Source organism: Coregonus lavaretus, assembly GCF_964263955.1.
Source record: "Coregonus lavaretus genome assembly, chromosome: 21".
In the NCBI taxonomy this organism is placed as follows: Eukaryota; Metazoa; Chordata; class Actinopteri; order Salmoniformes; family Salmonidae; genus Coregonus; species Coregonus lavaretus.
In genome coordinates this window covers 25,832,852-25,850,068 of record NC_140008.1, presented here as the reverse complement: position 1 = coordinate 25,850,068, position 17,217 = coordinate 25,832,852, and the positions used below count along the sequence as shown (strand labels likewise).

Below are 17,217 nucleotides of genomic sequence, written 5' to 3'. Positions count from 1 at the left end.
CATTTAAACTGCACCCCACTGAAGAGACCCCAGGTCTCATTGAACCACTGAAGGCCATTGATAACCATAACTGTCTCTAAAATATAGGCTACAGGTACTGTATATACTGTAGGAGTAGAAAGAAACGCTACACAAAAAACATCTGCCAACAAGACAATAAATCTCATAAAATGCTACATCGAAAAACATTCATCATAATCCATAAAACATGCCCACTCCCAAATGAGTTGAGTAGGCCTCAGTGGAGGCTGGTGGGAGGAGCTATAGGAGGATGGGCTCATTGTAATGGCTGGAATGGAATTAATGGCATTATGTTTGATACCGTTCCATTAATTCCATTACAGCCATTACAATGAGCCTGCCTCCTATAGCTCCTCCCACCAGCCTCCACTGGTAGGCCTACACCGCATGTATGGAGAAACTAGTTGTGTAGGTTCTACCATGTTGCTTTCACCATCTCACCAGATCACTGGTCATGAAGGAAAGAAGTATAGGTGTGTGACAGTTGAGACACACTTACATCAGCATGCATTCATCAATACATTAACTGGGCCCCTGGTTAGACTGTCCACTGTTCAGCTGTAATTCGCTGTAAACCTCCTAAATGTGAATCCAACACATGCTAACACCAGGATGAAAACCAGCAGACGGACGCTGCTGACTTCTTGCCAGGTCTCTCTCAAAAAATAGGTTCTTCACCTTGAGATCTCCTGTTGAAACGAAGGCTAAATCACTGCAGGTTTTCATCTCTGCTGCTACAGCGAGTTGCTGAGCAGGCCTACTCCCTGTGTGGCTGTGTGTGCTGAGGAATTCCCACTCTCTGGCGTCATCTGCTGGTTGATGTTGATAACACAGGTGAGCAGGAGGAAGACGACCACCAGGTCATCCAGGACCCCCAGGAGGCCAGACAGGGAGGATGGAGTGTCCAGGGGGGCAGAGGAGAGGGACACCACGGCCCCCAGACAGCAGAGCACCACTCTGAGAAAGAATAGGCATACGAGCCCCCCCGTAGCGCCCAGGCCGCGAGCTAGCAGCTGCAGGAACAGGGGTGTGTCACACAGGTAGTCTGTCACCTAAGGGACAGAAGACAAGACAGGGGCACAGGTATGAGTAGAGGGTGTCACGGTCACCTCACCTGGCTTCAGGTGGGACAGAGATCTGGCTCGTGTTCAGTAGAGTAGAGCACAATGTAGAAAAAGGTTTTGTAATGTTTTCTTATTTTAGATCAGTCCAGATGAAGTAAAGGAAATGAGGAGAGGTGGCCACTTTAGAGTATTGAGATGTACCCAAGAGTATCAACCACAGGAGTGAGAGAGAATTGTATTCTACTTTAGTGTGATATCCTTCCATTGTCCTTGTACAATACAGTCTCTATGCGGTGGTTGCATAAGCAGTATTCCAGTTATAAAACCATTGTCAGAGGGATGGGAAAGCAACTCACTTTTATTATCATGTAAATACTGTTATCTATTCTGCAGCCACATTCAAGGTCAAAATTAAATCACAGAACTTGATATGTTCATAAAAGGTGAAAGAGAGCAAGCTATCTACAGTATAACAAAGGCTATGAAGTTTAGAGAGAGAAAAATACCTGCAGAAAGACCCTTGAGAATGTGTTGTATGGTTTAATTGGTAAAAATAGTCTGAAGGTTTTGTGTGTTACTAGGTTGTAGTGTGGTTGTAGCATGTTTTAATAAATGTGTGTGGTACACATACAGTGGCTTGTGAAAGTATTCACCCCCCTTGGCATTTTTCCTATTTTGTTGCCTTACAACCTGGAATTAAAATGGATTTTTGGGGGGTTTGTATCATTTGATTTACACAATATGCCTACCACTTTGAAGATTTATTTATTTATTGTGAAACAAACAAAGTCAATACTTTGTAGAGCCACCTTTTGCAGCAATTACAGCTGCAAGTCTCTTGGGGTATGTCTCTATAAGCTTGGCACATCTAGCCACTGGGATTTTTGCCCATTCTTCAAGGCAAAACTGCTCCAGCTCCTTCAAGTTGGATGGGTTCCGCTGGTGTACAGCAATCTTTAAGTTATACCAAAGATTCTCAATTGGATTGAGGTCTGGGCTTTGACTAGGCCATTCCAAGACATTTAAATGTTTCCCCTTAAACCACTTGAGTGTTGCTTTAGCAGTATGCTTAGGGTCATTGTCCTGCTGTAAGGTGAACCTTCGTCCCAGTCTCAAATCTCTGGAAGACTGAAACAGGTTTCCCTCAAGAATTTCCCTGTATTTAGTGCCATCCATCATTCCTTCAATTCTGACCAGTTTCCCAGTCCTTGCCGATGGAAAAACAACCCCACAGCATGATGCTGCCACCACCATGCTTCACTGTGGGGATAGTATTCTCGGGGTGATGAGAGGTGTTGGGTTTGCGCCAGACATAGCGTTTACCTTGATGGCCAAAAAACTCAATTTGAGTCTCATCTGACCAGAGTACCTTCTTCCATATGTTTGGGGAGTCTCCCACATGCCTTTTGGTGAACACCAAACGTGTTTGCTTATTTTTTTGGGGCCACTCTTCCGTAAAGCCAAGCTCTGTGGAGTGTACGGCTTAAAGTGGTCCTATGGACAGATACTCCAATCTCCGCTGTGGAGCTTTGCAGCTCCTTCAGCGTTATCTTTGGTCTCTTTGTTGCCTCTCTGATTAATGCCCTCCTAGCCTTGTCCGTGAGTTTTGGTAGGCAGCCCTCTCTTGGCAGGCTTGTTGTGGTGCCATATTCTTTCCATTTTTTAATAATGGATTTAATGGTGCTCCGTGGGATGTTCAAAGTTTCGGATATTTTTTTATAACCCAACCCTGATCTGTACTTCTCCACAACTTTGTCCCTGACCTGTTTGGAGAGCTCCTTGGTCTTCATGGTGCCGCTTGGTGGTGACCCTTGCTTAGTGGTGTTGCAGACTCTGGGGCCTTTAAGAACAGGTGTATATATACGGAGATCATGTGACAAATCATGTGACACTTAGATTACACACAGGTGGACTTTATTTAACTAATGATGTGACTTCTGAAGGTAATTGGTTGCACCATAATTAGGGGCTTCATAGCAAAGGGGGTGAATACATATGCACACACCACTTTTACGTTATTAATTTTTTTGAATTTTTTAAAACAAGTTATTTTTTTCATTTCACTTCACCAATTTGGACTATTTTGTGTATGTCCATTACATGAAATCCAAATAAAAATCAATTTAAATTACAGGTTGTAATGCAACAAAATAGGAAAAACGCCAAGGGGGATGAATACTTTTGCAAGGCACTGTAGAGATAGAACAATATAATATATGGTCTATGGTGGTACTGACCCTTCGAGGGGTTCCTGAGTAGCGTTTGTTGTAGTCTGTGATTTCTCCCAGAACCTCCCTCTCCTTTTTGTCTGACTGACCCTCACCGAATAGACGACACAGGACACTGACCTGAGAGAGAGAGGGAAAATCCATTCCAGTTACATTCAATTAATTCTGAACCATTATTTATCACTTTTATTCAACATCATTTTGCTATTTTTCTTGTCGGATAACAAGTGTAATATCATGGTAATAATGTATGTTTCTACAGTTGGGTGTGTCTTGCTTACCCTTTGTCTACACAGAGGGCAGCTGATGGCATTCAGCCAGGACCCATGTCTCCAGTACGAGATCAGACAGAGAGCTGCAGACAGAGAAACAAGGTAACATAAATAAGTACTCAATCACTACTCTTTTCATTAATATTTTTACCCACAAAACAACGATTCACCATTAGGGAAACTGTCATATTGCTAGTGTAATGTGTTCATATTATTGTGCGTGAGGGGGAATGCGGGTATGAGCAAAATGCTGACGGCAGCATGAGATGCTTTTGTAGTAGTGACATGACCTTGTCTACTGCATGTTAATTAAGTACAGCTCCTCTCGCTCTCTCTCTCTATCTGAGGGGGAGGCAGGGGTAAGTGGGGCAGGTCGAGTGGAGTAGTTATTGCATCATGTGATGATGACACAGATAATGGTGAAGGAGAGGGAGAGGAGATTGGCCAATGCTTCTACCATTGTCAACCACTATCTGAAACCACCACTCATATAGCTGTCTATCACTGTTGTCCCACTTCTGTAATGAGAAAAACTGTTGATGAACTGTTGATGAAATTACTCAACTGATCCGTTGAATACTCAGGGATAGCAAACAGAACTGGGTCGAAAAAGTATTTAAAATGTGTTAAATACTTGGTACTCTTGATTTAGCAAATTTGTATTTTGCACTTTTGGGACTATTTATTGGTTCTATTGAGCTTGACTAACTAAATCAAGCACACCTCAAATATTTCAAGTATTATAGCAAGCCAATGAACAGACTGGCAGCCAGGTTAGCGTTGTCATAACAATGCCATATGATCACCATATCCTAGGACCCTTTTAGACCATGGATGGCTGGTGGGAGTTCCTCTTTTCCATTATTTCCATAGAGACCCTTTGGCCAAATGAGAGAGGTGTGTGTGAATGAGCAAAGCCTGAGTGTGTGTGATCTCCTTCAGGTGGGAGCCACACACTTGTTCACTATAGCAACGGTTGTCAAATATTAACCCCCCAAGCTAGACACACTTCCTCTTTAAGGAATACCTGGGATAGGATAAAGTAATCCTTCTATCCCCCAGGATTATTTCCAGCACCATCACAAACTGTTTTAGAGACTGACCGACAGGGTCTGGTAGTGCTCCAGTTCTCCCTGTCAGAATAAGCAACAGGGGACTTGGAAAGCATATCAACTCCTATAGAAATGGCACTATGGTTATTCTGAGTAACTTAATTTATGTTCCATTAACTCCGCCTTCTAGTGAGCTTTTTCAAACTGTCATCTCCTACCATTCTGATAAATTGGAGACTGTTAGAAAATGTGGTTGTAACGTTAATAATTTGGTTGTTATTCCATTGGTTACCTCGAAGCAGATGCCCCAGGGGCAGAGTGGCCCACACTCATTGAATGTCGCTTTTAAACGTTAGAGCAATCACTAGTAAAACCTTTCTCATGAATGACCTCATTACTGAGCACAAAGATGATTGCATGTTTCTCACTGAAACATGACTGTCTTCAGACTGTAGTGCCGCTCTTATTGAAGCCTCCCCCCGGACTACAGCTTTTCATACTCTATCAGAAAAAGGAAAACGAGTGGGGGGGACAGCCTCTACTTTAACTAATGCTCTCAGCTGTAAGGACATTTCATTTGGCGACTTTCGGTCTTTTGAGCATTATGCCATACTGTTTAAATGTCAGCCACCAGTGCTGGCCACCAAAGCACTGCCCCACTTTCTTTACTGATTTCTCTAAACTATTGCCTATTGTCCTTGAGAACTCTAATAAAATCATTGTGTTGGGCGTTGATTGTGTTGAGCCCCTTGGATGAGTGAAAAAACAAATCAATTAAAGACAAATTGCAGAAAGGCAGCGCGGAAGTGGAGAAAGTCAAAGTTGCAGGTCCATTATGATATTCTGAGAGAACAACTTGGCATATATAACAAGACAATTAGAAATGCCAGGCGGGCTCATTTTTCTAACTTGATCACTAATTCAAGAGTGCTCTTCTCGACCATTGATGACCTGATAAATCCTACCCCCACAAACTGATGTGAACTTTCCTCCACATCTCCAGTTGAAGTCGGAAGTTTACATACACCATAGCCAAATACATTTAAACTCAGTTTTTCACAATTCCTGACATTTAATCCTAGTAAAAATTCCCCGTCTTAGGTCAGTTAGGATCACCACTTTATTTTAAGAATGTGAAATGTCAGAATAATAGTAGAGAGAATGATTTATTTCAGCTTTTATTTCTTTCATCACATTCCCAGTGGGTCAGAAGTTTAGTTACACTGAATTAGTATTTGGTAGCATTGCCTTTAAATTGTTTAACTTGGGTCAAACGTTTCGGGTAGCCTTCCACAAGCTTCCCACAATAAGTTGGGTGAATTTTGGCCCATTCCTCCTGACAGAGCTGGTGTAACTGAGTCAGGTTTGTAGGCCTCCTTGCTCGCACACGCTTTTTCAGTTCTGCCCGCAAATTTTCTATAGGATTGAGATCAGGGCTTTGTGATGGCCACTCCAATGCCTTGACTTTGTTGTCCTTAGGCCATTTTGCCACAATTTTGGAAGTATGCATTGTCCATTTGGAAGACCCATTTGCGATCAAGAGATAAGATAACATATTTCAGAGATAAGATAACAAACATTAGGCTGGGTATCAGTCAAGCAAGACCTGATGGGGCGGCAGGTAGCTTAGTGGTTAAGAGCGTTGTGCTAGTAACCGAAAGGTCGCTGGTTCTAATCCCCAAGCCAACTAGATGAAAAATCTGTCGATGTGCCCTTGAGCAAAGCACTTAACCCTAATTGTTCCTGTAAGTCGCTCTGGATAAGAGCGTCTGCTAAATGACTAAAAAAATAAATAAAAAAATGAGAAGTTTGATATGTGCCCTAGCCTGCCGCACTATGGATTTATTTCCCTGGTTGACACAGACATGCTCAGGAAAGTGATTCCCACCACCTTCTTCAAAACAGTTTTTAATTGCATATCTCAAGAAGTGCAAGCTATTGTTAATCACTCCCTGTTCACAGGCACTTTCCCCACTGCACTAAAAACTGCTATGGTGAAACCCCTTCTGAAGAAAGTAATCTAGATTCTTCAGCTCTTAGCAGTTTTCGGCCAATCTCCATCCTTCCATTCTTAAGCAAAATTCAGGAGAAACTGTGCCAACTGTATTTTTGAAAAATGTCAATCTGTTTTTTTGTGCCCTCCACAGTACAGAGACGGCCTTAGTTAAAAGGGGTAAATCCCTCCCGAGTGGCGCAGTGGTCTAAGGCCACTAGAGATCCTGGTTCGAATCCAGGCTCTGTCGTAGCTGGCCACGACCGGGAGACCCATGGGCCGTCGCGCAATTGGCCCAGCGTCGTCCAGGGTAGGGGAGGGAATGGCCGGCAGGGATGTAGCTCAGTTGATAGAGCATGGCGTTTGCAACGCCAGGGTTGTGGGTTCGATTCCCACAGGGAATAATGTATGCACTAACTGTAAGTCGCTCTGGATAAGAGCGTCTGCTAAATGACTAAAAATTTAAAAATTTTAATAATCTTAGAGCCAACACAGATGCCAAACAGCTCTCTGTCCTTGGATTTAAGTGCTGCATTCGACACTGTTGACCATGATGTCCTTCTGGACAGACTGGAGAGGTGGGTTGGCCTCTCCGGTGTAGTTATAAATTGGTTAATGACCTATTTAACCGGTCAAGTGTTTTTTGTCACCCTTGATAAACATATCTCAGAGAAAATATATATCACCTGTGTAGTTCCACAAGGTTCGATTTTGGGTCCAGTACTGTTCAGTTTCTATATGTTACCGGTTGGCAGCGTTATTAGAAAGCACAGCATTGATAGAATACCAGGTAAATCCCCTAGGTGTCATTTTTGATTCTGAACTCAATTTCGAATCACACATTAGGAATGTGACCAAAATAGGTTTTTACCACCTGAGGAACATTGCCAAGGTGCAGCCGCTTCTCTCTCAGGCTGATACAGAGAGACTCATCCATGCTTTTATTACAAGCAGGCTTGACTACTGTAATGTTCTCCTGTCTGGTCTACCCAAGAAAGCCATTGGTCAACCGCAAAACATACAGAATGCTGCAGCACGGGTACTGACCAAGACCAGACAGAGAGCACACATTACACCGGTTTAAGGTCTCTGCACTGGCTGCCTGTGAGTTTTAGAATACATTTTAAGATTCTTCTATTGGTTTTTAAATTGTGCACCCAAATACATGTCAGACATGCTTTTGACTTATGTACCCAGTAGGTCCCTCAGGTCTTCTGGCACTAGCCTTTTAACAATCCCAAAGCCATGGAGAGGCAGCCTTTAGTTATACCTCTGGAATAGCCTGCTAGAGAACCTGAGAGGTGCCGAAACTGTGGACATGCTGTATTTAAAACACACCTTTTTAGCGTTGCTTTTCGTTAGGGTGCTTTTTAGTCGTTCAGTCTTTATTGTTATTTTTTATTTTAATTTTTTTGGGGGGGGGGTACATCAGCTTAATATTGCAGATAGATTGTAACTTCTATCAATGTAATTGTCTGCATCACTTCCAATCCCCATTGTTTTTTATATATACAGTGGGGGAAAAAAGTATTTAGTCAGCCACCAATTGTGCAAGTTCTCCCACTTAAAAAGATGAGAGAGGCCTGTAATTTTCATCATAGGTACACGTCAACTATGACAGACAAATTGAGAAAAAAAATCCAGAAAATCACATTGTAGGATTTTTAATGAATTTATTTGCAAATTATGGTGGAAAATAAGTATTTGGTCACCTACAAACAAGCAAGATTTCTGGCTCTCACAGACCTGTAACTTCTTCTTTAAGAGGCTCCTCTGTACTCCACTCGTTACCTGTATTAATGGCACCTGTTTGAACTTGTTATCAGTATAAAAGACACCTGTCCACAACCTCAAACAGTCACACTCCAAACTCCACTATGGCCAAGACCAAAGTGCTGTCAAAGGACACCAGAAACAAAATTGTAGACCTGCACCAGGCTGGGAAGACTGAATCTGCAATAGGTAAGCAGCTTGGTTTGAAGAAATCAACTGTGGGAGCAATTATTAGGAAATGGAAGACATACAAGACCACTGATAATCTCCCTCAATCTGGGGCTCCACGCAAGATCTCACCCCGTGGGGTCAAAATCCTGCAGTGCCAGACGTGTCCCCCTGCTTAAGCCAGTACATGTCCAGGCCCGTCTGAAGCTAGAGTGCATTTGGATGATCCAGAAGAGGATTGGGAGAATGTCTTATGGTCAGATGAAACAAAAATATAACTTTTTGGTAAAAACTCAACTCGTCGTGTTTGGAGGACAAAGAATGCTGAGTTGCATCCAAAGAACACCATACCTACTGTGAAGCATGGGGGTGGAAACATCATGCTTTGGGGCTGTTTTTCTGAAAAGGGACCAGGACGACTGATCCGTGTAAAGGAAAGAATGAATGGGGCCATGTATCGTGAGATTTTGAGTGAAAACCTCCTTCCATCAGCAAGGGCATTGAAGATGAAACGTGGCTGGGTCTTTCAGCATGACAATGATCCCAAACACACCAACCGGGCAGCGAAGGAGTGGCTTCGTAAGAAGCATTTCAAGGTCCTGGAGTGGCCTAGCCAGTCTCCAGATCTCAACCCCATAGAAAATCTTTGGAGGGAGTTGAAAGTCTGTGTTGCCCAGCGACAGCCCCAAAACATCACTGCTCTAGAGGAGATCTGCATGGAGGAATGGGCCAAAATACCAGCAACAGTGTGTGAAAACCTTGTGAAGACTTACAGAAAATGTTTTACCTGTGTCATTGCCAACAAAGGGTATATAACAAAGTATTGAGAAACTTTTGTTATTGACCAAATACTTATTTTCCACCATAATTTGCAAATAAATTCATTAAAAATCCTACAATGTGATTTTCTGGATTTTTCTTTCTCATTTTGTCTGTCATAGTTGACGTGTACCTATGATGAAAATTACAGGCCTCTCATCTTTTTAAGTGGGAGAACTTGCACAATTGGTGGCTGACTAAATACTTTTTTCCCCCCACTGTATACTCCCCTTTATTACTTTTCAACCCCGCCATCCTTTCCCTACTTGGGGTAAATTAGTGAACAACAATGCCAGGCCTCTACTTCCAGCCTATACTTACTATCTACACCTTATGGACACAGTCAATTTTACAATAATTCTATTTTATTTGTTTTTTTTGTTTTGCTCCTGAACTACTTCTACTCTCAACCTCTCCGATCATTTTCATGATGTCCATCCGGTTTGCTTCTATATGCCATATCTTTCTAACTGTGCTCTTTCCCAAAAGCTCCCAACATACAACCTATATACTTATTATGGACACAGTATGCTTACATTATTAGTTATCTTGTTATTATTTGTTGTTATTTGTTATTAGTCCCATCCTTCAACTCCATTCAATACCTCCCATCTATCTCTTAACACCATCCATATAGGATTTCTATTTGCCATATATATTTCAACCGTACTGTGATGTTTTACAAAAGTTCTGAACCTTTCTATCCTCATTGCTTCTTCAGATTGTGCTAAATTTTTGCTAAAAGTATTATTATATTATTGATCGATTGACTATGACTTTTCAGATCACCCAGTAATGCTATCTGCAAGGTTAGCTCCAGGTAAATATTGCAATCCTTTAGCCATTCCTGGACCTGTGTCCAAAAACAAGCTACAAATGGACAGAACCAAAACAAATTATCTAATGATTCTGTCTCTTCACAGCAAAATCTGCAGAGCTGGGAAGATTGTATCCCCCATATAAATAACATTCTATTCGTAGCAAGAATTTTATATAATAATTTAAATTGAAAGATTCTAATTTTTGAATCCGGTGTCGTTTTGCGTGTCAGTTCATAAACACTATGGGATCGGTACGTCAAAAATCTCTTCCCAACTATTTTGCAATCTATATGGGACGGCTGTCAATCCTTTGGTCCTTAAGTGAAACTGATATACTTTTTTATTTATCACTGTTTTCCTTAACCAATTATGTTCTCTAATGCAAGGCCGACAGACAAGTTCCTTACTTTCTCCCCCTTCCACTTTCCTCTTCCACTTTTGCGGTAAGGCTGCAATTATTTGGTTGTAATTTTGGGTAGAGCAGACATTTCCATATGTTTTTGTTAGCTGCATGTGCGACATAACTCCACCAGTCCTACCGATGATATCATTTACGAAGATTATACCTTTTTTAAACATTCTGTCAAAAAATAAAGTTTTTCTGTCAATTAGTATATTTGAATTTAACCACAATATTTGTTGCATTATTTGTTCTGTCGTTTCTGGAGGATTACATTGAAATTCCAACCAACTTTCTATGGCTTGTTTTAGAAATAGTGATATTTGGGAGATGATTTCCTTTTCAAATAACTGAAAATTAGTTGTTGTAATCTGAATAAAGGGAAAAAGGCCATTCTTGAACATTGGGTGAGACAATCTTACTAATTTGCTTGAGAACCAGTTCGGATTTAAGTATAACCTTTGTATGACTGAAGCTCTTAGTGATAGGTCTAATGCTTTAATATTTAATAATTTCTGTCCTCCGAATTCATATTCATTATATAAATAGGCCCTTTTAATTTTGTCTGGCTTGCCGTTCCAAATAAAATTGAATATTTTCTTCTCATATAATTTAAAAAACTGTTCGCTTAGGCGTAGGCAAGACCGTAAACAAATTGGTAAACTGGGATAATACTAAAAAGTTAATCAGGGTGATTTTTCCACAAATTGACAGGTATTTACCTTTCCATGGTAGTAAGATCTTATCTATTTTTGCTAACTTTCTATTAAAATGTATTGAAGTGAGATCATTTATTTCCTTTGGGATATGTATTCCAAGTATATCCACATCACCATCAGACCATTTTATTGGTAAACTACATGGTAATGTAAAAATTGTATTTTTTAGTGATCCAATACGTAATATAGTACATTTGTCATAATTTGGTTGTAATCCAGAGAGGTTAGAAAATGTATCTAGATCCTCTATGAGGCTGTGGAGGGATTCTAGTTGTGGATTTAAAAGAAAACATGAATCATCAGCGTACAATGACACCTTTGTTTTTAAGCCCATTGTTTTTTATTTGTTTTTTTCCTATGAAGCACATTGTGTTGCATTCCATGTCTGAAATGTGATGTATAAATAAAGCTTGATTGGATTTGATTTGATGTAAATGTTAATGTTAATATGCTACCTTCTGGGCCCTGAAGACCTCTTTCTATCTGTACAAGTCTCTCTTGACCCTTAGATAAATCTGGTCATATACAGGTGGTAGTGATGGTGGTCGTGGTGCTGTCTTACCACAGAAGAGATGGCCACAGTTGGTCTGTACGGGGAAGCTGGCAGTTTGCAGACACACAGGGCAGAGCCAGTCCCTGTGGCCCGCGGATGGACAGATCTGAGAGGTGTCCTTGAGAAAGAGGAGTACATTGGTACGGTAAGAGATAGGTAAATATAACACAGGTTTCTGTTTCTCCTCTGCACTTAATTGATCACAAAAGAGTGATTGGACACTGTGGCCCTCAGGAACATGAGATACACACCCCTGGAATAGCAGGACATTAACAGAAACAAACACCAGGGAAGAGATGAAGCCAAGGTCCTATAAATCACAGTGGACCTCATCATAAGGAAATATAATCTAAGTTAGCTTGCCAGCTTGATGGAGCTCTACCATATCCTCCTTCACTCCAGACTGCCTCTGTTCTCAGCATTATTAATAACAGTAATAAGTATTAGTAAAAGTTATCAGTTATCACATTTTTTGATTTTTTTGGTCCATTAATATTAGTATTTACAAAAAGTAAAAATAAAAATGTCAAAACCTTGATGAAAATGTTTTCATACTACCATAATCAAAATGTCATGAATTGTAACCACTTTCAAATGGACATACACTGAGTGTACAAAAAATTATGAACACCTTGTAGTGTCCATTGTAACATAATTTGATTGACACTGCAGTGTGATTGTAGTGGTTGTCACATTAGGTCTTAGAACCCTGCAGGGCAGTTGCATAACACATCTTAAGTGTTTCCCTTAAAGGGACATTTCAAAAATGTTCGACTTCATATTCATAATCTCCAGCACCACCCCAACATCAACATATGTGAAAATGGCAAGTTTCTATGTTTTGTGGGGAGAAAAAAGGAAGATAACTGTTTCCAATGACATCATCGGTGTACATCATGTGATTTTAACCAATTATGGGTAGGCATTGCCCGCTAATTGTCTACTAATTAGTTGATGGTGTCATTGGAAACCCTTATCTTCCTCTCTTTTTGACTACAAAACATAGAAACACTCTATTTACACATACAGCATGTTGGTGCTGGAGATGATGAATATGAAGTTGAACTTCTTTGACATTTTCCTTTAAGGGTTTACCTTAAGGAATAATTGTCCCTTCTCTAAGGGAATTGTGTAAGGGTGTTGCATAGAGCCCCTCAAACATTTCCTTAGGTAAGGGCATAATTTAAGGGTTTTATGGTAGTTTGAAGGCATGTATGGCCATAGAATTAGGAATTAGAATACTAGAATGGACATGAACCTTCTTATGATGGTCCAAAGGTCAGCCATTTTGGCCAGGGAGTTGGTCTACCATGGTTTGCCAGTGCTGTGATAAGATATTGTGTAAAACAATGAATGTGAAGAATTGATCTGCACTGTATGTGTGTTAGCTAGTTAGCCAGACAGTTTTAGAGGAATGATTCCATAAATGTGTTTAATTAACTGCCAATATGCCAACATTCCATTTAAAACAATGCAGTCAATCCACAGCCAATCATACACTGGCTCAAATCAGTTGATGATAGGACTTAGACAAGTTGTAAATGCAACAAGTACTGATATTGTATCATATAATAGCACTCACAGCTATCCATGAAAACAAAATCTGAGACATTTATGGTCTGTTTACATATATTTTAGAGGCTATTTATACAGAAAATGGGCATAAAACCCGTATAAACTGTATTTATTATTATATGATAATATTTTAGGTTGACTATAATTCCATTACACAATTTCTGATTCATAGCATGCCTTACTTTTATTTTCCTGTCTAAGTAAAAGCAGGAAATGCATCACCTATGCCCAGGGGTGAAAGTATAATTAATTTCTTCCCGGTACGGGACCTCCTATATGTGCACGTTTTTGCGCATAATTCAATAGGATCTCTGTAGGCTTAGTCGTAAAGATTTGTCATTTAACTTTTAAAATGTATTACCTTTATTGTGGCATAAATACAACCAGTCAGGATGTTTTCATCTGATCGTCAAACAATCACTTAAAACAGCTCCTACCTGCGCAAGTTCATCCACTCGCAACATATTCCCAGTCTCCAAACAGTGGTGAATGGAAAGAGACATCTCTTACACAAAACATCAAAAAGTGTAATAATGACATTTGGCGATTGTCATTAGGCCAGAATTTATGCGTCCACTGCTGTCCGTGTGTGTTTTCGGTGTCGGCCACTCATCTCTGCCTTGGCAAAATGTCAGTGTTTTCGTTTAACCACATCGCATTTTGGAGCGTAGGCTATACCACCTGTTTTCAAGTCCATTCGCTTATTTTTCCTGCCTCTGACATACGGTAATGATAAATAATGGTGTAATAGCCTACAGTTTTCTTGACATTTTGTTTTAATTATTGTGATAGGCTCATGTTTTACCGGTACGGCATACCTCCTCTATCTCTTTTGACGGGACTCCATACCAGACCGTACCGTCTTACGTTCATCCCTGCCCATGTCTCTACTGCCATTAATTCCAATTAGACTGGTTTTAGATTTTTCCCTGACCAATATGGCTGTCATTTTGGCCCCATTATGGAACATTGAGGGTTTATGACATAGCCCCTCTAGTAATATAATAGGATCTCTATGTGTATGGCAGAAAGAGTCTCTGGTTACCATGGAGATGACCTGATTCACTGAATGAACTACTCATCAAATAGATTTATTTTGGGAGATATCAAACTAGAACTTCTACATTCAAGACAGGAGAAACAAATTCATTCAGAAAATAATAAAACACGTTTATTTTAGTTACTTTTTTCTCAACTTGTTTCAATTACTTTCTAGCACTTCAAGCTAATTTACAGAGTAAGTAGCTAGCCATCTAGCTTTGTAGCCATGGATTGTGCACCTTCCATTGTTTAACTAAGTAGCTAACGTTACCTAACTAGCTGGTGGATGTTTTCCTTTGGAAACCAGGGCAGAGGAAAGCAACATTCAACTCCACAAATGCTGTTTACATTGATATCCATACTGAATGAAGCACTTAAGGGACCTTATGGGCGCCCTTAGCTTTTTCACCTAATTTAAGGGGGAAACTCACTTTAAAATGTTTTGTACAACTGACCTAAAGATAAGGAAACTTTAAAGGAAAAGATAAGGGGGAAATTAACTTAAGATGTTTTATGCAACCGGGCCTAGCATTTTTAGATGTTAGGGGTCATCAGTAATTGACCCCTGTGTGTGTGTGTGTGTGTGTGGCCTCACCTTGCTGTAGCTTACATGTTTGAGGGCTGTTCGGTCCTGTGTGTGCTCTGAGGATCTAGAGGAGGGGGGGGGGGGGGGGGGGGGGGGGGGGGTTCAGAATTACTTCCCCAATTTAAATGTAGATGCTCAAACGATCAATAAAAATATATAATATAAAAATATCACCATAGCTGTACAAATAGTTGCTTGTTGGAAGTTGCAGTTGATACTGACTGAAGTCTGTAGATAGTTTGTCCAACATCTATACATTGTCTATAGAGGACAATACACATACATTGCAGCCAAACTGGGATCTTATGGCTATTCGCCCAGTGCAAGTTTAGTTAGTTGGTATAAAAGCTAGTAACCAGATACTAGATACCCCATTATGTTCGCCCTATACCAAGTACCCAAACTAGTTAACCGTGAAAATCCCAAGATACCAGACCGTTACAGTCTATGTACCAGGCACCCACATTTTCTGACACCCACACATGAAACACCCAACCACACCTACACTAGCAGCCTCTGCAGTGTGTGAGTGGGTGGTGTATAGAGGAGAGGGTATAGATCCTCTGTTTATGCCCAGAGAAGAAAACTTACCTGGGATGAGAGCTGTGGTAGGGTTGCATGGTCTGATTCACACTGATTACTAGCAGTTTGTCCCACATTCCTTACTAAGGCATCGTGGCTGGCCAGCGAGTCCAGGTTAAATATGACATTACAAAATATATAGTCAGGTCCATAAGTATTTGGACAGTGACACAATTTGCATCATTTTGGCTCACAATGGATTTGAAAGGAAACAGACAAGATGTGCTTTAAGTGTAGACTTTCATCTTTAATTTAAGGGTTTTGTCAAAATTATTGTATGAACCGTGAGGAATTACAACCATTTTTATACAAACCCCCCCAATTTTAGGGGCTCAAAAACCGTGAAAATCCCAAGATACCAGACCGTTACAATCTATATACCAGGCACCTACATTTTCTGACACCCACACATGAAACACCCAACCACACCTATACTAGCAGCCTCTGCAGTGTGTGAGTGGGTGGTGTGTAGAGGAGAGGGTATATATCCTCTGTTTATGCCCAGAGAGAAGAAAACATACCTGGGATGAGAGCTGTGGTAGGGTTGCATGGTCTGATTCTTCTGGCAGCTGTCTGATCTGGAGCTAGAAGTGTAGGTCTGGTAGCTGTAGAAAGGCAGAGAGCCTGAGAGTGTGTCTCTGTAGAGTGTGTTTCCCGGAGAGGCTAGAGAAGGAAAGGCTTCCTGACAGCATCACTGTACACAATATATCTGACTGGTCAGTTAATCATTAACTAGGCCTTTCGATCTGGGAGCTGAGGGCTGCCTGCCTGCCAAAGACCTAGAGAGACCATTGAATGACAATTTACATTTTAGTCATTTAGCAGACGCTCTTATCCAGAGCGACTTACAGTTAGTGAGTGCATACATTTTCATACTGGCCCCCCGTGGGAAACGAACCCACAACCCTGGCGTTGCAAGCACCATGCTCTACCAATGGAGCTACACGGGGCCAATGTACTAGTATGACATAACATAGACGCAGATTCTCTCATATGTGATAGATGTGATTGGTAAATTTGTTTATAACATGAAATCAATAAGGGCTCAAAACAAAAAACGGAAATTGTTTCTGTGGCCACTCCCATCTCCACATTCTATTTTGATCATGTGACCACCCACGCAAGGTCAAAGCTATCCTCTTTGGCCCCACCTTTTCAGTCCAACTTTGCCAATGATTTACTATACGTTTACTCAGCTCTGGCCCACATAGTTTTCTTTTACCATAAAACACCAGCTCTGTGGTGGTGAAATAGAGTTGTGAAATAACTTATTGTCTATCGATCAATATGTATTGGACTACTGTTGAAGAGCTACCCAGTTGAAAGGAACATCAAACCCTCTCTAAATTCACTAGGATTGGCATCATAATAGTCTTCATATATAAGTCTGTCACATTGGTACTGGTAGATACAGATGAGCAATTCCCAAGGTCAAGATTACAACTGAATTCCCACAGTCTGCCATGATAATGAATAATAACATTTACACAAACGTTTACCTTACAGTTCCTGGCCAAAAGTAGAAGGTCAAAATGCCTCAGAATGTCTAA

The 17,217-nt window shown here is 40.7% G+C and overlaps 1 protein-coding gene across 3 annotated transcripts; it reads right to left on the bottom strand.

Moving 5' to 3' along the window:
* Positions 1 to 354: 354 nt before the first annotated feature.
* Positions 355 to 16,328, bottom strand: LOC311148427 (E3 ubiquitin-protein ligase RNF170-like). 3 transcript variants are annotated; one of them, XM_084185397.1, is made up of 6 exons: positions 16,189 to 16,328; positions 15,095 to 15,149; positions 11,893 to 12,001; positions 3,595 to 3,668; positions 3,323 to 3,433; positions 355 to 1,073 (listed from the first exon to the last, which is right to left on the bottom strand). In XM_084185397.1, exons 1-6 carry the CDS (start codon positions 16,215 to 16,217, stop codon positions 756 to 758), a joined length of 696 nt encoding a protein of 231 aa, XP_084041523.1. In that variant the 5' UTR covers positions 16,218 to 16,328; the 3' UTR covers positions 355 to 755. The 3 variants fall into 3 exon arrangements, with proteins under 3 accessions (XP_084041523.1, XP_084041525.1, XP_084041524.1); XM_084185399.1 differs by having other exon boundaries at positions 15,110 to 15,149; XM_084185398.1 differs by lacking the exon at positions 16,189 to 16,328 and adding an exon at positions 15,677 to 15,730.
* Positions 16,329 to 17,217: the final 889 nt, after the last annotated feature.

Bases quoted from the DNA above. Each gene is read 5' to 3' on its own strand.
- LOC311148427 (XM_084185397.1), bottom strand. From the start codon at position 16,217: ATGCAACCCTACCACAGCTCTCATCCCAG. The intron at 15,150-16,188 runs GTATGTTTTCTT...CCCCTCCTCTAG, and splicing joins TACCACAGCTCTCATCCCAG to ATCCTCAGAGCACACACAGG. The intron at 3,669-11,892 runs GTAAGACAGCAC...CTCTGTCTGCAG, and splicing joins CTGTGGCCATCTCTTCTGTG to CTCTCTGTCTGATCTCGTAC.